The 23190-nt window shown below is 38.4% G+C and overlaps 1 protein-coding gene across 1 annotated transcript in view; it reads left to right on the top strand.

Moving 5' to 3' along the window:
- Corin (corin, serine peptidase) overlaps positions 1 to 23190 on the top strand; it is a 174417-nt gene that overhangs the window by 130827 nt on the left and 20400 nt on the right. The window contains exons 11-16 of the mRNA XM_035453040.1: positions 1673 to 1904; positions 4669 to 4814; positions 5534 to 5641; positions 13565 to 13678; positions 15464 to 15574; positions 16600 to 16729. Of these exons, the coding sequence (XP_035308931.1) occupies positions 1673 to 1904; positions 4669 to 4814; positions 5534 to 5641; positions 13565 to 13678; positions 15464 to 15574; positions 16600 to 16729 (841 nt within the window). The remainder of the gene's footprint in view (positions 1 to 1672; positions 1905 to 4668; positions 4815 to 5533; positions 5642 to 13564; positions 13679 to 15463; positions 15575 to 16599; positions 16730 to 23190) is intronic.

Genomic DNA, 23190 nt, shown 5'->3' with positions numbered 1-23190 from the left:
TGTAAGGGGGCATAGACCCAACCACAGCAAAGATCTGCTGATGCCATAGTTACAGGCTGTAGTTGGAGAGTAAAGTAGCCTTAGACTCCAAGCATCTTATGCTCACTAGCAAGAAGCATCTAACAGAACACAGCCTTTTCTTAGGTTAACATATTGTAGCCTTATCTTTAACTCCGTTGGTCAGTAAGAAAGCATATACTCAGAAATTGTCTCAATGATTTTTTTAAATGTCTGTGATGATAATGGGGCCTATACTATTTTAGAAGCAGTGGATAAATCATCAAGAAAAAAGTGGAACTGAACAAAAGAATGGTAAAAGAGTCATTTTTAGGATAAAGTTGAGTCAACTTAAAAAATAAAGGGCTCTCTAAAATGTGTGTGCTAGACAGTGTCACACACAGAAATGAATACAGGCTTGTCATGACCCTTCTGGAGCAGGGTCCCTGCTTTTGACATCCAAGGTCAAATGTCATGTACGACTTTTAGCCTAATTCTTGATATTCAGTCTCTGGGATTCTTAAACTTTCCCCTTCCCAACCCCTTTTTGATTTAATTCCAACTTCAGGTATATAGGTATAGAAAATAGGAATGAAAACTGAGCATTTATCAATAATAATTCATATAGAGATTTGTTTTAGAACAAGTTTTCACATACATATAGTTTTACCATTTATTAGAGATAAAAAAGCAACGTTGCATAGTCTGATATTACATAAAAATAATATTTGTTGAATATTTGATATGAAACTGAGTGTTTGGCTTACACTTGCCATTCTAGCACTTAGAAGGCTGAGGCACAAAAATGACCTTGGCTTTGGGGCCAGTCTGAGCTATATAATGAGTTCCAGAGCAACCTAAGCTAGAACATAAACAAAAGTAAAGAGCAGCAAAACAACCAACCAAGACCCAAAACAACAACAAAAACCAATCAATACTATAAGACATCAAAGTTGGTTGGTGTTTAATTTTATAATTCTCTACATTGAGAATGCTGCATTCATTTGCATAATACATAGTACAAACCAGGAGAAGTATATTTAGGACTTTCAGAAACTGTGGGAAATGCTATCCTAATCTCAAGATGAAAGTCATCGAACAACTTTTCATGAAATGTAAGTTAGCCATTCAAACAGCATTAAAATTTTTCTTACACAATACAATTTGAACGCATATTAATTTGATATATGATGAGGAAAGATGGAAGATATTGTCTTTATTTCTAGTAATTAAACAATTTTGTTTCTATAAGAGGTGAAAACTTGGTATATACAGTGAAAGCACTGTAACTCATAACAGCAGTATTCTGGGACCTGAGCGGAGGTGTTCCATGCAGCATTTGTTACTGTCACACAGGATGTGATGAAAGGAGTACTTGAGAATGCATATATCATGTGTTCAGAACCAAGGTTGCAGTGAAGTCACACGATACAACATTTGTGAGTGTCTGATACATCTCGGATTCATTATGTGCTTCATTTTGAATTAAGTTTTGGCAGTTTTATGTCCAATAACCCTTGAGTGTTGCCAATTATTTTACAGTCTTCATGCATAGTTGTGGAACCAGGACCCAGAGTTTTAGAAGCTGTGATCTAAATCAAGTAAAGTAGACTTTGAGAGTAGAAAGCTTAAAGAGGTTATTTTTAATATTCAGATTTGTGTGTTTTTTTGTTAGGTCAATGTGAGCCAATCACTCTGGAACTCTGCATGAATCTGCCCTACAACCACACACATTATCCAAATTACCTCGGTCACAGGAGTCAAAAGGAAGCATCTATCAGCTGGGAGTCATCTCTCTTCCCTGCACTTGTTCAAACCAACTGTTACAAATACCTCATGTTTTTTGCTTGCACCATTTTGGTTCCAAAGTGTGATGTGAATACAGGCCAACGCATCCCCCCTTGCAGGTAAAGTAATGAACTATTCACATGCTATCTCAGAGAGAACCAAAAGAACACAAAGTTGATTCAGACAAAATAAATATTGCTAAGGACTCTGAATGTTAACAAATTCAAAAGATAAAGAAGTAGGAATAAAATAAATATTGGAGTAAAAATTCATGATTCAAACACCAAACATGGAGGCTGTTAACTTCCTTCCATGACATGTGCTTTTATCTGTGTTCCATTTTGGTGGGTCACAAAGTATCCTTTTGAATGTAAGCTAAGGTTGGGTTGCTGCTCAGCAGTAGAGCATCCTTTAGAATGTATAAGGCCCTGTGTTGGATCACTAGCACCCTAAAGCAAAGAAAAGCAAAGGAGAGTGTGAGGGAGCTGAGGAAGGGGCTCTGTCTTCCACTTTGTCTGGAAACACTGATATATTTATATTTTATATTAATTAAATGTGTTCTTCATCAGTGTGTTTAAGATGCTGTCCTCTGATAGTGCTTACAGGTTAGTGTGACTCCCTAGGGAGATAGGCTAGCTTTCTGCAGGTGATGCTTGTCACTGACATTTTCCTGATGGTCTCAATGAAAGAAAGACAGCATCTTAAGGACCGACTTGAGCCTTGGGTCTGAACAATGTCCTGAGGGCCAATAATATTGCTTTTGGAGTCCATTGTCAGCTTCGAGTCTCTTCTCTAGCTGCTTTGTGCTCTTAAGGCAAATTACTCAGTCTCTTAGGTCCTCAAATCCTTTCATTGGTGAAATAAGTATTTTGTTTGTTGAGTTTCAGTGAGAGTTCAAGAAAAGGTTGTGAAGTTAAATAAATGCCAAGGCCCCCAAATTGTATGAAAGCTCTGCGGTGACTCACGTAACTATGAAGAAAGCACATGGACTCAATTGCTTGGTGGCAGCTGTGTCCCCTTCTGGGCCACGTTTGAGAGGTTGTAGTCAGAGAATATGCACATCTGAGATGACTATTCCAGAAGTCACTGTTGCTACATTCTGCAATGCTGTCTTGCAATCAAGGGTGGCTCTGCAGATGTTCTTGCCTAAATGTGAATGGTAACTACAGAAACCATATGTTGGGATCAGAAGTCACACAGGGCCTTAAGAAAAAGAAATAATACCAAGATAGAGGACAGATGGGAAAACAATAAATTTAAGGCTGTATATCAAGTGGCTGATGAAGTAGGGTATCTCTAGAGTCAAGACAGGAAACAATAAGATTTCAGAATGACTTGGGCAGCTGAACAAATCATATAAGATGAAGAAAGTAAAATTTAGTGTTTGCTTGGGCAAAAGTAGTTCAGAAAATTTTATTAAATGCCCTATGAAGTATTGCTAGGATATCTACTGATTTCATATTGAAAAGTTATTCGCAAATCTTATTCTGTTTCTGCTAAGGTCAATGATGATAGTGAATTGCTACTTTGAATAGGACTTCCCAAGCAGTGTTTGATTTTCTTTTTATATCTGTGTAAAATTCCCCTAATGCATCAATCTTTACTATAGTTCTAAATTTATGTCCATATTGAATTTCATGGTTTAAGTTTTATATCTAAAATGACTGGTTGACTGGTTGTAAATGGTTTTGAGATATTATTGGGTGAAAATGTTGATAAACTTCTTTTACAACTTTAATTTTGTTTTTTAGCTTTAATAATGAACCAACAATAGGAATATTTTGATATTTATACATATATCTGTTTTTATTATAACAAGCTAATATGTTCCCAAGCTTCTGAATTAATGCATGGTTGTTTCTATGAGTCTGTTTACTAACCTTCACATTTCATTTTTAAGTTGCACATCTGAGGATAACCAACTTTACTGAGCCTCTCAATGTGACTAAAGCTTGAGGGTTTTTATGTCTCACGTTCAAAATCCCCTATGACTGAGGTTGTGCTGTCATGGTGAGTGCCTACCACTGAGGCCCATACAGATTTTGACAAGAACTTCCTTGAACTTTTGATGTTCTTGTTAGTATTATTTCCATTTTATAGTAAAATTCAGAAGTGTTAGAGTCGATGATTACCTTAAAATGACAGCTATGGCTGGGTTGGTACATTTGCTGTATATTTAGCAAAACTCCAATTCGAATTATAGTGCCTGAATAACACTTAACTTAGCATTTTTTCAAATTGAATATGAGAATGGCCCATATTCATTATTGTTGAAAAATTCCAAACCTAAACTAGAAATTGAGTTTTATCTTTAGAACAAGCAAGCAAACAGTATTGATGGAAGCTGAAGAAAGGGAAACAGAGGCAGAGGCCCTGGTAAGCCAGGACAGCACAGGAACCCTCCATCCCCACTACTCATCAAAGGAACCCTCAGCTGGAGGCTCTTGTGTAGGCTCATGGTCCATGGCAACAGTCTCTAGGAAGTGAGTGATGTTGGGCATTCCTCAGCTAGAGGCTTTTGTGTAGGCTCATGGTCCATGGTGACAGATGATAGCAAGTGATGTTGGGCATTAGTCTGCTTACAACCAAAGGCTGGAGAATGTTTGCCTGAAACACAGTAAAGTAGAAAGCCAAGGGGAGGGCCATTTGAGTCTTGAAGAGAATTCCATCTTTCTGTCTGTAGTGCAGTCTCCTTTGGTGAAAGCTGGTGGATCTTCTTTGTAGAGATATTGCTTGTTTGGGTTTTCTAAGTGTATCTATGCATGCTGATAAGTTTCTACATACCTCCTTACACATACACATAGAATTAAAACCTAGTACACTCTATGCATACATTTCCAGTGGAGCTATATGGCTTCTGACATGCTGTCTTTCTGCTCATAGACCCTTGTGTGAGCACTCCAAAGAGCGTTGTGAGTCTGTTCTTGGGATCGTAGGACTCCAGTGGCCTGAAGACACAGACTGCAATCAATTTCCAGAGGGAAATTCAGACAATCAAACTTGCCTCCTGCCCAGTGAAGATGTGGAAGGTTAATATTCCAGTTTATTCCATCCGGGCATGGACAAACATATCAGCCAGTTTTTGCTGTCTCTGAATTAGGGGGGTTGTTGTTGGTTTCTATTTAGTTATCAATTAGGCTTCATGGGTAAGTGATACTAAAATCTACTCGATTACCCTAGAAGGCTCTGGTATCTATCTGTCAACTGTTATCATTACTATCATGTGTAAAATAATTTTAGGAAATGAGAATAAACTCATGGATGAGCTTGGTCATCCAGATATGTCCCACTTTATGCATAGTCCATTTATAGAGCTAGTTATTTGTGGATGTTTTTTGTTTTAGGAGCTGTGAAGCTAATGATAAACACCAACCTTTGTTTCTTCCAAGTGAGAAGGCAGTATAGGATTATTAATAGGAAAGTAGACTTGAGGACTGGTCCATCAAACGAAATATTCAAACCTCCAGGAAGCTGGGGTCATGGATTGCACAAGGAATTTCAGGCTCAGGTCATTGTTAGGTGTCCATTTAGAAAGGAAATTAGTTATTGCTGATCTGGAGAGATGGTACCAAGAATGAAAGAAAGGGATGGAGATGAGCAGAGAGAAGAAAGCCAAATGAACTCCAGGAGCTTCAACTGTGTGGAGACCTTTAGTACTTGCCCATTCACAACACCTCAAATGGAAACGCAAATGCTAGTTGACGTCTTTTCAATTCTGTCCACTGAGATAGGTACTGTTTTTTGACAGAATGTTCACCGAGTCACTTCAAGTGTCGCTCAGGACGGTGTGTTCTGGGTTCCAGAAGATGTGATGGTCAGGCTGACTGTGATGATGACAGTGATGAAGAGAACTGTGGTATGTGTGTGAAATGACGTTTTTTTTTTTTTCATGTACAGTAGTAACTGCCAAATGTAAGAAACTGTGTTGGAATATGTAAACAGTTTGCTTGTTCTAGGAAGTAGCATCTAGTCTAATGCTAATACATTTACTTCTGACATCAACAGACCATAAGGCATGAATTGATATGATTTTTCTACTAAATTACATTTTAATTTATAATAAAATTACGATTTATATCACACACACACACACACACACACACACACACACATATATATATATATATATATATGAAAAAGGAACAGTTCACAAATGTGAGGAACCATTTTTGCTATTAAATTGCAAAGCCGTTGTTACTTGGTTTATTAGAAGAATAAGGATGTCTTGGCATAGCCTTCCTGAACTGCTAATTGGGCATCTGCATCCATGAAGACAGTTCAGGCAACAGTGCTTACATTTAATTGAGATTCATTTTCATGCCCCTCTAGCTTTAACTCTGGTGGAAAATATAAAACTCTTCTTGACACTTTTTCTATCGAGCCCCCAAAGTCACCAATGGGGAGGCTTAAGATGCCAATGTGAAAACAGCCACTCTCAGTTTATTTTCCTGAAAACTGTAGTTCTTGCAAGCTGAAAACATGCCAGGGATCAGAAGACAGACAATGCGTTTCAACAAACAATGCCTGGCATCGAGCAGAATGATTGAAGTGCTATCTAAACACTAGCTTGCTTATGATTACTTAGTCTGTCATACCCCTAAATAAAATTGACACTTTATTCATTGGAAGCACATAAGGTAATATATCTTTTGAGATCATTTCATTCCATCGGCCTTTGAAGTATGTAATATTGCCTTCCCCCTCAAAATGAATTTTCATAGTACATATTGTCCTCCTGGCCAAGACAAAATGCCATAAGCAATCAACTGAGTCACTATCAGCTACTATAAATATGGATGCATGCTTTCTCTGGAAGATTACAGCTGTCAGGATGTTGGTACTGAGGTCAGTGTAATTTTGCTACAGAGCAATATTTAATAATTTGAGAGCTTACTATAGTTTTCCAGTTTGTGAGCTTTCTATAAAAAATAATAAAAACTTTACTGTCACATCAGTAATATATCCAGAATGTATTAGATTGTTCAGTTAAGAATTTTGCTGGGGTATGGTATTCTAAGGTATGATTAGATAGATTATCTTAGGCTAGTCAAAGTGGTTATATGACTCTACTAATGATGACTCTGTTTCATTGGGTAAATGCTTAGTTTAAATAATAATGGGTTTTGCTGCTTGGGGGTACATGCCTGAAATCCTAGCACTTGGGAGGTAGAGGCAAAAGGTTGAGAGTTGAAGGTCATCTTCAACTTTACAATGAGTTTGAAGCTAACCAGGGCTGCTCCATGAGGCCTTGAGTTGAGAAAAACAAAACAAATAAAATAAAGTATACATCCTGCCAAGAATAAATGGTATCCATTCTAAAATTCACTGTGAAACATAATTTCACAGTACCATAATATAGTACTTAAATGACCCTAAAATATCAAGATCCTAGGTAAATAATAAGTTTTTAATAAAAACTTCAATCTTATAATTAACAGATTACCACAATGATAAAATAAACTGTTTTATTTAATTTTCAAAATATCATGTCTATCATTGATAGCTCTGATGTAAAAAGTTAGAAACTGATAAAAATTCATTCATTTGGAGCTAAATTGATTGTTTTAATAGTAATAATTCACACGAGAAAATTTGCACTGAGTTTTCCAAAGTGACCTGAGATGGACAAGTTCCTCTTTGGCATGCATGCATGCACTCAGATGGGCCATCCAGTGAGCTGGGAAGATACATCACTGATGATTAGATAAAGAAATCAGGTTGTCAGGCTTGGAGAGACTCTGGGTACACCATCCAGTATACGCTCAGCTGTTAACCTCTGTTTTCTTGTGCACATAGGCCCGTGAGGAAGTAGAAACATGGAAGTTGGGCTGTACTCCATCTTCCTCATTGCTCTGACTTTTCTATGTCTCTTGCACTTAAGGCACTCAGTGGTTGGGGACTGTCTATTGTGAATCCACAGCTCACATAGAAGTTTTAACAACACTTCAGTTATGAAATGTTTGATGTATCAGAAATTGAATTGACTGTGTATTTCTTTAGCAATTTTGTATCTGGAAATATGATTACCAAAGCACATAAATTATAGATGTACTTTCAAAATCAGTGTGTGAGAACTTAGCAAAGAGAATTTTGCTCTTGGTGGCTCCTGCTCTCATGATTAAATTTTTTGTTGCTGCAATTGCTAAGTGTCTTTGTTAGGGTTTACTATTGCTGTGAGGAGACACCATGACCACAGCAACTCTCACAGAGAAAACATTTAATTGAGGAGGCTCACTTACAGCTCACAAGTTCAGTCCATCATGGTGGGGAGCATGGCAGTATATAGGCAGGCACTGTGCTGGAGAAAGAGCTGAGTTTCCTACATCTTGCAGGCAACAGGAAGTCAACTGATTCCCTGGGCAGTATCCTCAAAGCCCACCTCCACAGTGACACACTTCCTCTAGAAGGTGTGGTGCAGATTAAAGGTGTGCCCTCTAGTCTCAAGGTCTGGATCGAAAGCATGTGTCATCCGGCCTCCTCCAACAAGATCACACTTCCTGCTACAAGGCCACACCTCCTAATAGTGCTACTCCCTATGAGTTTATGGGTGCCCAATACATTCAAGCTACCACACTAACATAAACAAGCATTGCAAGGTTTGCTAATATTCAGAGTGTTTTCAACAAATGCTGGAAGGACTGTGCAAGCCTGAAGGCCTCACTGAAGAACTGACTCACAGAAGGGAAGCCTTGGAGACATGGAAGGGATTAGCAGAGTCACCAGAAGCACTTCCTCATCTTACAGGTTGATAGTTTGCTGGGATAAAATATTAACATATCCCTATATAGTTAAACTAGTAACTTGATAAAAATCAGTTTCAGCATAACACTTTCCATGAACCAAACAGTGAAGAATAAACAGGCCTGAGCAGAGACGCAAACATGAAAGACATAAAGAAAACAGTGGGGTTTTTGCTTGTTTGCTTGCTTTTTTTGTTTTAATTTTTGTTTGTTTTAATACCACTTATTTTAATACCCTTTGGGAGGGAGATGCTAGAAGGGTGAAGGGTAGATACAGGGGGACTAGGAAGTGAGTGGGATTGGGGTGCATAACATGAAATTCCCAAAGAATCAAAAAAAATGTTTTAAAAAAGAAAACAGCAATGGGATTCTGTATTTAATTTTTGCTGTCAGGCTTTCACATTGACTATATAAGGCTGAGGTTTGTTTTCATTAGGGTTATGATCAGTCTGGGTGAGCTATTATATAAATATGGTGGTACCTGTACTCTGTTGCAGACAGTGGGTCTTCTCAGTGGGGCCATTAGATGAGAATGTAGCTTAAGCAAATTATTTATATCTAATGTAAAAATAAAATCTTTAATTACCTGAATATAGCATCATCACTACCAACAGATCACTCTTCTGATTATTAAATAATGAAAACCTCTATGCAGAGAAAGGTTGAGAGCAATGAAAATTGTTGAGTGACTTTTCATTTATCTTCGAATTAACAAAAAACATGTTTATCAACTATCGTTGGTCTTTTATTAAAGCTCGGATAAGACAAAAACTTTCGATGTATATCCAGAACTGTTTCTCAGAGTCTGATTCTCTGAGGGTCCACAGAGGATCATTAATGTGATACTTTGGAAGTTTCAGGAAAGAGTTTTGTATATTTTTGTACTCTTTAAGGGCACTGAGGTAATTCATCACACAGAATGGTATTATGTGTGGTTGAGACCACTCTGCTCTGTAGTCATCAGAAGAGTAAGTCATTGTGTTCACACATGGGACATAGCCCTAAGTGTGCTTTCAGTATGAATCTTTGTGCTTGGTTTCTGATCTCTGAACGTGTCCAATTCCTTCCTGCTAAAGAAGAAAAATGATCTCCCACTTTGGTATTCTGCTACTTGCTTTGTGTGTCACTGTCTTGTATTGAGTAATGGATTGGCAGTTTAGAACGGTAGAGTGCTCTGGGGAGATTTAGGCTTGGAATTCAGACTCAGCATTTAGAAACCCTGACAATTTTAGCTTTCCATTTCCCTTCCCTAGAATTCACTTGCAAGTTGTGATGCACCCTTCTTTATCTTTTATAACTTAAAGATTTATAATGTTCCTACTCTGATCCTCAGAAGACAGTGGCCAGGAACCTAGTTGCCATGGTAGTAGGGAATCTAAGAGGCAATTCCCTTCCAAATTCACCCTATTCATCTTGCTTGGAGGAGTTCTGTTTGGCTTGGTCTTGTTTCAGACAGTTGATTTTGGCAGTGTAAGTGGACTGACATAACATGGCAAAGCTGAGTTGGACAAAGTCCCCAACTTTCATCATAAGCATATATATGAGGAAAGTATCTTGTCCTAGACACAGTAATTATTTGTGCAAGGTGATCCTGTTTCCAAAATTTCAGCCATTGTGAGGGATCCTCAGCCTATGGATAAAGTCTTACTACTATTCCCTCCTCCTGCCTCTTCATAGGGCATTAAGTCACTTTGTGTTAAAGAGGACATGAAGTGTGCATTCCCTAGGAAAGAAAAGAATTGGGAAATCTACCAAAACTGAAGATGTAGGTCATAGAGATAGTGTGATGTTTTCACGCACCCGGCAGCATTGTAGTTTATCTATGTTGACTGCTAGGATGGGCACTGGTAGGAGTCAGGATCATACATACCCCTACAGGCTCTTCACACCTGCTAGCCCCAAGCCCTGGCTGTCCCACCTCATGTGATTCACTCTAAGGGTACATCCACAGTCCTTTCCTGGGGCACATTCTGCCCCAGGGTCTCTGGATCTGAACTGTTTCACCCTTCATCAGCTCAAAGACCCCGAACCACATTTTTCTCGTTCCCCCTTCTTAGCAGCTCTGGCCTGAAGAGTGAAATAGGTTTCATTTATTGCAGTTAAGAGGATGAATGGACCTCATATTTGCATAATAAGATTTTTATACAGCAAGAATATCTGTTTTGGGGTTATGCTTTACAGATGAAGTGTTATAGAAGTATCTGTGTTAGGGTTATGATTTGGATATGAAGCCTCCTTGATCCCTGGCAAGTAGAACTTCTCACTGAGAGGTCATTGGAACTTGAGGATCCTAACCCAATCTGCCAATTAAACCCATGGTTAAACCTAAAATTCAACAACATTAATGGCAGGTAATAGAAACTTTGAGAGATGGGTCTTATTGGAGGAAGTGAGTCATTGGATGTAGATTCTTGGGGGCCATATTGTGTTATTTTGTTATTTTGTCCAGGGCTTCTTTGTCTTTTTCTGATTCCTGGATTTCATGAGGTGAACAGGCTTTCCCTATACCAGCCAAATGCTTACGTGGTGCAGGACTGATATCAATAGAGCCAACCATAATATATTGTCTCAGTAACACACACACACACACACACACACACACACACACACACACACACACACACACACACACACACGCGCGCACGCGCACGCGCACGCGCACGCGCGCGCATACGCACAGGCACACACAGTGATTCACTGTCATTATTTATAGCAGCATTTTTTTTTTTTGGTAGAGAAACCAAGAGTCCAGTTCAGGTAGGGCCTGTCTCTGGCAATGAAGCCTGTTTCTTGGAGTATCTGCTAAAAATGAGAGGGATAATGAGTAGACTGCTTAGTGAACTGACTGCTAAGCCAATTTAAGGTAATGAGCCATCCCAGTTTGCCTGGGACCAATGGGGTTCTTGGGACAAGGAACATTTGGTGCTTGAACTGGTAAAGTTCTGGGCAAATCAGTTATCAAAATTGATAACTTGCCTAGCACTGTCCTCCTTTGGTGTGCCTTGCTATTCTCTCTGTGTTGCATGGCTGGTATTCTGACTACCATTGCTATTTTATCACATAGCCTAAAGCTGCTATGTGATACCTTAAGTACCTTAACTCATGCATGTCTGTTCTTAATGAGGCTTTCACTTTGCTTTTAGAATACCACATTGAACACATACATCAAAAATGTTAATTTGTAGACAAAGTGGTCTCTTTACAAATAATACTATCTTCCACGTGACAGATGTCATGACCTCCTTCCATTTTATTTCATCTATTCTCAACATCTTTTCCCCTAAGAGATGTTTGGTGTAGAAAATGTAGGAAAGGAAAGATTAATGCTCACAGAATACTCATTTAGGGTTGGAGGTCAGATGAACAATAGCTGATGAATGTCATCGCTTCTTCTTAGTACTGTTCGTGAGCATACACTGTAGACAGCCATATACCCAATGATCTTTTCCTGTGTTTTTTTATATTTGTTCCTCCCAAGTGTACAAATTCTTTGTTAATTTCAAAGGTCTTCTTTCATCAGGCTCCTTTCTTTCATCCCCTACTGGCATAGTGGTTTCTCCAACAACAACAAAAAGTCAGACCTTCAGTTTTTGCCCTGCCCTCTGGTGGAATGAGAAGTTTAGTCTGTTGGACAGGAACTGGGGCCTATGGAAGATTTCAGAGCCATTTTGAATCTCTAGAGGACATCACTTTCAGAACATTGCAGTTAGGGTTGGCTTTTGCTAGCTGAAAACTCCAAATACCATGACCGTGAGTTCCTTGAATCTATGTCTGAACCTAAGAACACTCCAGATGAGTGTGGCCAATGAAGGACTCTTGCCATTTATCTCTCATATATTTGGGTAATGAAAACACTCTAGATCTAATTTTAGCTTAGGAAAATTTCTATCTGGTGGAGTATTTTGATCCTTGTTTGGAATTACCATTTTTAACAGTGAGATTTTTTTTCTCATAATGGATTCCAAGAATCCTAAGTTAATCATCCATCATGAGATTTCTCTGAATTCTTTGTCATAGGTCTGATGAGAAACAACATTTTCAAAGAGTATCCTTATTTGCTCGCTGCACTGCATTTTAGATATTTTAAATTCTATTTTCATGGGAACTAGAGTTCTTTGTTACTTAGATGAAATGAGGTCGCATATGGGTCTACCATATCCTAATCACTGTTCTAGGAGAAATGATGGGCATCAGAAAGGTCAAGGGAACACTGGTCTATAATCAAACAGGTGGTTCTTGAATTTGAGGACAGCCTTGTCTACACAGTGAAACCATCTAAAAAACCAAAAGGACATAACAGTTTAAAGCCATGAAATCATTTCTTTCATACCCTCACAGAATGGTGAGTATCATGAATATTCTGGGCATCTAGTTGCCATAGAATCTTGACATATCTAAGCTGATATTCAAAACACATTGCACTTAAATCAAATGATATGTAGTAAGTGTTGTCAAAATATTTGCTTCTTTGGGGGGCATAAAGTTGAAGTTCAAGTTGTCAACTCACAGTTCTGCTTGTCTCCAAATTATTTCTGTCTTCCACATTAGCTGATGAGGTTCCCACCCTTAGCTCTCTGGTCAGCAAAAACAATGGCTTTTACACCTGGCTCTTAAATGAATTTTTGTAGGTACTTAGCATACTCATTCATGAAGCATTCAGATGGCCCCTCAGTTTGTAGACGAAAATTACATTTTCAGATCACACACATTTACAGCTCTAGGTTTCAGCATATTTGCTTTGCACACTGGCAAGTTGACTTAGAAAGCAAAATGAACAACTCAAGAAGGATGCTAATGTATAGCTGCTTTTTTTTTAACTTTTTCCATTTCCCATATGTTGATTTGGATCTTCTGTTAGGAGAGATGCTCTGTTGGTTGTGCAGAATGGGGACTACTGGATGCTCCTATTTACAAAGCCACATAGTAATCACAGATGTCCAAACTCTTCAAGAAGGAATCACACCTTTGCAGTTTTTCCTAATGTCATCATCATTTTCAACTGTGTGTATATCATTAATGACTTTTTCTTCTGTTTCCAGGTTGCAAAGAGAGAGATCTTTGGGAATGTCCATCCAATAAACAATGTCTGAAGCATACATTGATCTGTGATGGGTTTCCAGACTGCCCTGATAGCGTGGATGAAAAAAACTGCTGTAAGTACCTTTATGAATCTGTTAACATGTTTTTTTATTTTAAACACCCATTGTCTCACTTTAAATATAAGCTAGAAATTTGGAAATACATATCAAAAGTTTTTAGTTTGTTTAGTTCTTCTGATTAAACTTATGTTTATAGAATTATAGATTACAAGTAGACGAATGTCTATAAAATACATACACATACTATTTTAACAATATGGAAAGATTAAAATATTCCCCAGTACCCCAAAGTGGAAGACATAAAATGCCACCATAAGATGTCAACATTAAACTCAAAGTAGAGAAGAATAGTTTGACCAGGGTTCATTACATATTTTTAGTTGATGTGGTAGTTGGTTTCCTGTTAGTTAAACAGCATGCCTGAGGGAATCAATTTAAGAAGTTAGGTTTATTTTGGCTTGGAGTTTGGGATGTTTCAGGCCATTATTTTGTGGACTCATTGTTTTTGAGCCCGTGGCAGAAAATGTATCAGGGAGGAGATGAAACAACAAAGATGCATATTAACCTCCAGGCTGTGTATTAGAAGTGAAAAAGACACACCGGTCCCTCTGTCTCCTTCAAGGACACACTTTCACTGGCTGCAAGATATCCCTCACATCTTCACCCTTCTTAAGCAGTTCTTCAGCTTTCCAATGGCATCATGGGCTTGAGATTCAAGATATAGGCTTCAAAGGATGCTTATTCCAAATACAGCAGTTGAATAATAGAACATATTCAGTAGTATGTGCACTGTTGTTCTGCATTCTAGAAGTATATTTACATACATAAAGAAAAGTAACAGAAGATCATAAAAAGTTTACACTTATGATGGTAGGATTAAGTTTAATGCTTTTGAAATCTTTTGTCTGAATGATATACAGCCATTATCTTTAGAACCAGTTAAAAATTTCTTAAAGTATTTTTCTTACAAGTAACAGAATGCTTAACTCAAACAACAAAAATGAAGACATTTATTATTATTTGAATCATCCATGTCTTATATTATTATAGTAAAAGTCATGCAAAGCGAATTCATCAAACCATAGTAGAAATACATCATCTGTCTGTGACTCTTTTATTATAGCTTGATCTCAGGCTGGATGGTCAAAAGCCAAGAGCATCTGGGTGGGTGAGCTGCCTTGATCATATTCCCATAGGAAGAAGGGGGGATTGTGTTCCTTGCTCTGGAATATCACTGAGGGATTTCCTGGCGGTCAACACTGGGCAGAGTCACAGTCTGTAGCAAGGGGCTTTTGTGTGGATTAGAAAAGACATTCTCTACAAACACTCAATACACAGCTCCAGGCAGGGATTAGAATAAACTGTCTGCTCCAACCTGGCCTAGTTCCAAGACTAAGGCATGCACATGGCCTGGCCCACAGAGTTTGGGTGGATGCTATTTTGCAATGCATAAATCATATAAAATCAGAGACCAAGGGTCTGTTATGGAATCATGTTTAATCCTGGACTAATAATTACTCTCAGATAAGAGTAGTCATGCCTGTGTTAAACTAATCAAGATCTTCCTTTGGGGCTTGGGATGGCTGGTATGAACCTGGACAAAATCAGGTTTCCTTTTCACGGAAGGAAGAGGGGAAATGGATACTAAGTAGGTAATCAAGGAGATTTACTATAATTTTAAAAAATCCGAAAGAGATTTATATGTGACTCAGAGAGTAATTTAACAGTAGGGTTCCTAAAAAGCTATCTATCTATGTGAACAGAGCTTGTTGTCCTGCCAGTGTCTTCAGTTTTCTTTCTCAGACATTTCCATCATCTTCCTTCTTGGTCCCCTGCCAGCATTTTGCCAGGATGATGAGCTGGAATGTGCCAACCATGAGTGTGTGCCACGTGACCTATGGTGTGACGGAGAGGCCGATTGCTCGGACAGTTCAGATGAATGGAACTGTGGTAAGCTTCTGGCGGCTGCCATCTGCCCGAATTCTCAAGCCTGTCAGCCGTTTAAGCTAAATGAATCCTCAATTACTTCACGGGTTTCACCAACCAAGTTCATCTATTTTGTTTCACTGTTTAAAAGCTGACAGTAGTGATTCATGGGTGTTATTGCTAAGTAACAAAAAATTGACCCCCCCCCAAGTTACAGCTTTGTTTGAAATGTCTATATTACATGTATACTATTCTGCATTCAAATGTTTGGAAGCGTGTCATTTTTAGACTTCGATTTTATTCATCACTCACATTCAATAGTGGTGAATAATCAGTAATTCTTGGATCATTTACATCCCCCGATGAGGATATGAAAGTGGTCTCTGTGGGCTCTATGCCTTGCCCCTCATCCAGATGGAATTTCTGTCAGCTCCCTGCCCGAGGGCAGGACTTGAAGGCATCTCAGCTAAAATGGCATCTCCTTATCTTGTCCACACACAGCACTCTCCTCATTTACTCAGTTTCTACCTTAGCCTTTTGCATCATTTGGCCAAGCCATGAGTTTCCTGTGTGCTGTGTTCCACAAATGAACTACGGCTGACCAGTGGAGAGGCTAGGGATCTGTGTATATGACACATCAACCCCAAATTAGCACCACCCTCACATACTTCCAGTTTCAAATGCTGAAAAAAAAAATGCTCGGAGTTACAAATATCTCCTTACAATTAGTTCTGCTAATCTCTGGGTAACTTCAAGGCACCAAGGCTCTGCCTCTGGCCATCTTCTAACTCATAAAGAAAGGTCTAGAACTGCCTTTCTCTTTCACTAGAGTCTGCAGCACTTTGAAAGCAGAGAACATAACTAATTCACTTTTTAAAGTCTCCTATCACATTGAGGGAGCAGTGACTTGCACATAATGTGTCAACCCCAAGTGATTCTCAACTAAAATAAGTATGAATGAAAGTATGCCATCAAAGCAAAGGCATACAAACCTCTGCTTCTCAGGAGAAGTGTTTTTAATTAGGCTTTCTCGATATTTTTCCCCTCAGTGACCCTCTCTAAAAATGGGAACTCCTCTTCATTCCTGGCTGTTCACAGATCTGCAGCAGAACACCACGTGTGTGCTGACGGCTGGCAGGAGACATTGAGTCAGCTGGCCTGCAGGCAGATGGGTTTAGGGTAAGGTCAGTAGTTTGTAGCACTGATGAGTTTCTCAGAGGGATCCATGAACCTTAGCAGTAATATCTTCCTTGTGAATGATGGAGACCTGGAAAATAAGAGCCCTCCAAAGCCCTGGAAATGAATCTGGCGTGAGGAACTTATTTAATTCTAGGCACCTGTTCTGTAGAGCGTGGGCTGCAAATCTGTTATGGTGAAGCCTCAAAAGTAAATGAAGTAATTGTACTTTAAGCACTTCTGAAACGGGATACATTCACTATTTATAAAAATACTCAGACGGTCTCCTCTGTGGAACCTGGATGGAAAACTCTTCATGCCCCTCCCCGAGGTTTAGGAAATTTCTTTTTAAGCAACACACTTTTTTCTTTTAAAGACAAGTTGAGAAATGGAAGCTGAAGCTTCTGGTATTTCTATTTATCCTAAGTAATACAGGAAATATGCATCAAGGAAAAGACCTACTCTGGCTTTTACATAACCAAGCTGAAATGGATGCTTTGAAATGTGGTAGCATACTTTTTTGTTAGGTATTCTGTTCCAGTTCCTTTGGCAAAAGAAAGCCGCCATCTGCATCATCACAGAACATATACAGGATGCTGTATTCATATGTATCTGTTATGTGACTTATATGGCATTGTGATTTATTATAGTAGTGATATGTGTGAGATTTTATCATATATAGGAATCAGGGAAGTAAAAGAAAAGGGAGTCCTGCAATTCTAGATGTAAAAGCCAGAGTTGATGAGCTTTCCCAGGATCCACTGAGCAAATGAAAACTGTTTACAGCAATGAGCCATTCAGCTCAGCGACTAGCTGCATGGTTTTGCTGTCCCAGTTTGAAGATCGTATCACTACTAATATCTTGAGCCCTGTGCTCCCATGTAAAGACCCACATCTTTGGAAATTTGAGTAACTGGTGCTATTTATAATAAAAGAATTTTAATGTTTTCCAGCATTAGAAAAATTATAGCTGTCATGATCCATTAAATTATTGTATCCAAATGAAATGGGATATGATTTTGATTAGATAAATGAAAAACTCCTTGAAAGTAATCATCGTGGGTCTTTCACCAAGACCTAGCGGTATTTCTTAATATGAAAATTGAATTATATAATGAGGACTAACTCTACTGAGAGTTCGAGGATAAGTCGGGCCTGCAGATTTACAACCAGAGCCACAGTTTTGATAAGCCACCTTAAACATAACTGTTGAGCTACAAATAGGAGAGGTCTTGTTTTAAGTGTCTCTTTTTTGTGTATTTCCTGCATATTAGACTTTTAGCTATTTCAGTTGCGTTTGACATACTTAGTGTTGCATGACTGTCTCAGTTGCCTCAGTATAGCACATTTCTGTCACCACAAAATTAAGCTATATGCCCATATGTCGTCACTCTCAACTGTCCTCCAGACCTGGTAGATTATTCATATATTCTCCATCTCTATGCATTTCACTACTATTCTGAATGTTTTCATAAGTAATCACATAGCATGTGATTTTTTCCCCAGATAATGTTCTCAAGCATCTATGTTACAGTATGTGCCAACTCGTCATTATTGTTGATGGCTAACTAATATTTCATTGAATTGTTGTGCCACACTTCCAGTACTATTCCACATTCAATTATCACTTCAAACATTTGAGTTGTCTCTATTCTTTTTTAGTGTATATGAGGTTTTTGTTTTTGTTTTTGTTTTTGTTTTGTTTTGTTTTGTTTTGTTTTGTTTTTGTGGTTTTTCGAGACAGGGTTTCTCTGTGTAGCTTTGGAGCCTATCCTGGCACTCGCTCTGGAGACCAGGCTGGCCTGGAACTCACAGATATCCACCTGCCTCTGCCTCCCGAGTGCTGAGATTAAAGGTGTGCGCCACCAATGCCCGGCCGCATATGAGGTTTTTAAATAATTTCTTTAACCAGATATGATATTGAATACCTTCAATCCCAACATCAGGAAGTAGAGACAAAAGGATTTTCTCAAGTTTGAAGTTATCCTGGCGTGGCTTCAAGGACAGCTAGACCTATAGAGGTACTCTGAAGACCAAAGTTCACTTACTCCATTTTCCGTATTTTATGACTCTGTTTTGTTTTGTTTTTCAAGACAGAGTTTACTCTGTGGACTGTCCTGGCTGCCCTAGAACTCACTCTGTAGATTAGGCTGGCCTTGAAATCACAGAGATCCACCTGACTCTGCCTCCCAAGTGCTGGGATTAAAGGTGTCACCACCACAGTCCAACTATTTTTTCAACTCTGAAAGTGAAAAGTTAATATTTTAGATAAAGCCCCAATAGATGTATGGATGCTTTCATTTTTGATAACTTTATTTCACTGAGAGGCAGGGAGTATCTAAGGTAGAAACAGTTGACAAGCCATGACTAAATTCATGGGTAAATAGCATCAGGTCATTTAAGACTGGCTTGAGCTATGCTTGTAAATGTATTTTAGTGGCTCATACACTGACAGAAACACAAAGAGGCCGAATTAGGAAAGAATGAGGATGATGGGCAGGTGAGGTCACACTCCTGGTGTGAGGATGGGTTGCTTGGAAAGCTGCTGCTTCCTGGATCTCTGGAGACCAGCTATGTTATACAAATCCATACTTCTGCTACTGATGCCTCAAACAAGTTCTAAACAGCTTTCATCTTTGAGTCACAGTCATTGATTGCAAAGCCTTTCTGACCATGATTGGTCTACACTCCAGGTTGGAGGGGAAGAAGAATGGTTTTCCTTCTTTGTTTTCAGAATGGAGTGCCCCCTGCACTGGCCAGCCTCTAGCTTTTGGAATCAAAAAGTTGAACCTTAGAAACCAGCCCTTAATAGGTTCTACTCGTCTTTCATCCAGTATTTTTATCTTGTGGAGTGTGTGCTTATGAGCACTGATCTAAACTAGACATTGTATAGAGGATGCAAAGGGGAACATCATCATCCGGCTTGATAGCAGGAAAGACATTTGGGAGAACAACAAAGGACACAAAAGTCAGCTTCATTTTCGTGTTTGACAATGGTACAGACTTAGAGCAGAGCTCATGGCATTTCTATTAAAAGTGCATAAGAAGAAATAGTCATCTCTAATCTTTGCAAGGATACATTCTGGAATCACAGATTGAAAACAGCTCTCTAATTTAGTATCAAAAACTAACTCACCCTTCCTCATTGACTTCAGCAGGTACATTTTAGAACTAGCTCATAAAAAAAACTCACTTCTATGCCAAATTATGTTTTCAGGGATGGCACAGCAATACTTCTGGTAGAGGCCATTGATGAAAAAGATGTACATGGCTTTTTGCAGACTCAGATTCTGCTATCCATTTCTTAGAGCAAAAATGACAGACCTGTAGTTGACCAGGTTTTTTGCTGAACTTTAAGACTTCCTCTCAGCTGTAGGTTCTTTCAGAGTTCTTCCCAGGTTGGAAGCACCATGCTTTGCTGGTTAGATGAAGGTATAAATCAAGCTCCTAAGGTCTTTTGACAGCGTATCAACTTCCACTTACAGTATCAAAAACATATGCACTTGTACTTAATGAACAACACAAATCAGAACTTATTCTGCCCTCTAATCCTTGGCAAATTCAGGTTTGAGACATCTGGCATTTGAGGATAAGCTTAGGGGAATGTGACCTTCTACGTCTCTATCTCTACAGAATGTGAACTCGTCTGGAAAACTTTGTCTTCGATCTATTTGATGGGCAGAATTTCTTTATGGAGTTAGCTAAGATTTGAATTTTGCCTTAATCTTTTAAAATTAATCAAAAGAAAAGAATCATCCCTTTGGAGAATGTTTGTGTATTTTGGGCAAAACCACAGTCAAAGATACCATCTATTGTATTACCCAGTAGTCTCTAGTGTTCCCTGCCATTGCCTCTTGAGGTTTACTAGCTGGGGAAGAACTGTTTACTTTAGGATGGCTGCCATACTCACATGGAATTTGAAAATTCTGTGTTCATTGTAGTTGAAAGTCCAGCCCAGGATGCTGCTCTCATGCATATTAACCCTGGATAAGTAGCTCATGGTAGTCACAAGGTTTCAAAGACTGGTATATAATTTGCTTATAATAAAATTCATCCCTTTCCATTTGTACTATTGCAATTCATTTTACTATATTCACAAAGTTGTATAATCTATACTGTCTGATAACAAAATGCTTTTATTAGCCTCAGCACACTCTACCTCACCCCCAAAACAAATGGCTATTAAAGGCCAGTTTCCATTTACTCCTCCTCCAGCCCCTGATGACTACTAATCCATTTTCTGCATCTGTGGATTTTTCTACAGAGCACATTTCCCATAAGAAGAATCATATAATATCTGCTTTTGTTTTTCACTTTTTCCATTTAGCAGTGTTTTCCAGGTTTGTCCATATTGTTGATTTATGATGCTGCAATAAATAGTCACCTGCAAGCTTTTGCATGAGCATACATTTTCAAGTTTCTTGGGTAGTAAATACTTAGAACTAGAATTACTATAGTGAATGATAACTTATATTTAATTTTTAAAGAGGAGCCAAAGTCTTTTCCAAAGGGGCTGTATCATTTCATACTCCTACCATCAAGGTATAAGTTATAATTTCTTCATATCCTTGTCAGCTCTACTCATTAAGTAATTTTTTGATAGCCAGCCTAGTGGGAATATGAACATATTTTCACTGTGATACTGATTTGTGTTTCCATAATTGATAATGATGTCCAACACATATAAAAAAATTTAGTCTTTCATTTGGGCCTTAGATTCCCAGAGAAGATAGGACTCTTTATCCTTAAGGGCTCATTCTTTTCATTTAGTGTGTATTAATATTTGCTTGCATGGATGTCTGTGAACCATGTGTATGCTTGTTGATGGTGGAAGCCAAAAGAAGATATAAGATCCCCTGGAATTGGAGTTAACAAATAGTTGTGAGCCACCATCTGACTGTTCGGAACTGAACTAGGATCTTTTGCAAAAGCAGAAGCCATACCTCCAGCCCTAGATTTTTTATTATTAATTATCTGAAAAAGTCATACATGTGGATAGTATATTTTGATCACATTCATTCCTCATTACCTTCTTTTGAGTTTATTGACTTGGGAAAATCCACCCAAGGGTTTTTTCACTTCTTGAAAAAAAATGCCTACAGTACTGAATGGATGTTTGCATGTCTTAGTAGAAGCTGCATGAAGCAAGCCCTTGGAGTGCCATGACCTTCACATGGCAGCTTTGGAGCTTTTCTGGATCATTTCTGTTGTATGCACGGGGAATTAATTTCTTATACAATCCTAAGATGTTGATAGTTAAATGTCTAGGTGGAAAGGAAATCTAGAGTTCAATGTGTATGTTTATAATGCTTCCTAGAATGTTGTATTTTGGCTAGAAGAGAATAATTTTCCTGAAAAGGTAGCCATAGGGAGAGGATTTTTAAATGTTTTTCCATGAGACAACTTGGTATCATCTTTGAAAAACAAAAGCAAGGAATTACTGTTGTTATGAAAACATATGTTTAGGGCCACTAATGGTAATCTCGACCAGGAATTTGGATATCTATTAGCAAACTGAATTTCACAGTGTGTCAGTTGAGTCTGTGAATAATTTGTGAAATTAAAGGGAAAGTTCTTGGTGAGGTAGAGAAAGTCTCCATTATTAACTGTAATGAACAAGACAGGAGCTCAAGGTAATCAGATTTGCTTTCTCTCATATTACATTTAGTTGTAAACAATTCATCATTTAAAAAGATTTCCACCAGTGCTTATCAAATAAAATCCAGCTTCCCTGAGTTCTACAGAGCAAAATACTGTCCAGAGCCAACCCTTACCCTTTTGGTTTTGACCCTAGTAATAACAGGACCAACATGAACCATGACATTCAGGAGAAGGAATTTATTTTGATCCACACGTCTCCTAGAATATCACATTCCCAGGTCATTCCGATGGTTAGGCATTGATTTGGACATGAATGTGAATGAGAACTGGGCAAATAAGAACATGGTGCAACTTGAGTGACCTTCAACAGTTGGCCCAAGAGAACTTGAGTTGTTTATACTGGAAGTTGTTACATGGCAGCGTCATTTTGAAATTGCACCAGACAACTCTTAGAGATGGCTTAATTTCGGATCTTAGGTCTTCTCATGTTGTCTTTAAAAATTACCTCCAAGTCAGCAGTAATATGCTATCTTCACCTCAAAACTATGTATCTTTTCTTATTATATTACAATATGAATAGAAAAAGTTCAGTTCCTTTATTCTAGCATTTTATAAAATACCAATCCCTGTTGTACTCTACCAATATTCAAGCATCCCCTTCTTTTGCACTAAATATTAGACATTCTAATCTGACTACTGATGTTCTAACACTCTGAATTCATTCCAACTAGGGCAGTCTTCCCTCCCTGGTCTTTCTACCTGTTTGAATACTACTGGGGCTCACCCATTTAATAACCATAAGTCAAGTTTAATTTTAGAATCCTGCCTTAAATTTTTTACATTACCCAAAAGCCACATACAAA

The sequence above is a fragment of the Cricetulus griseus genome, assembly GCF_003668045.3.
Source record: "Cricetulus griseus strain 17A/GY chromosome 1 unlocalized genomic scaffold, alternate assembly CriGri-PICRH-1.0 chr1_1, whole genome shotgun sequence".
Classification (NCBI taxonomy): Eukaryota; Metazoa; Chordata; class Mammalia; order Rodentia; family Cricetidae; genus Cricetulus; species Cricetulus griseus.
The sequence above is the reverse complement of the archived record's forward strand: the minus strand, read 5'-3'. Positions and strand labels throughout refer to the sequence as shown.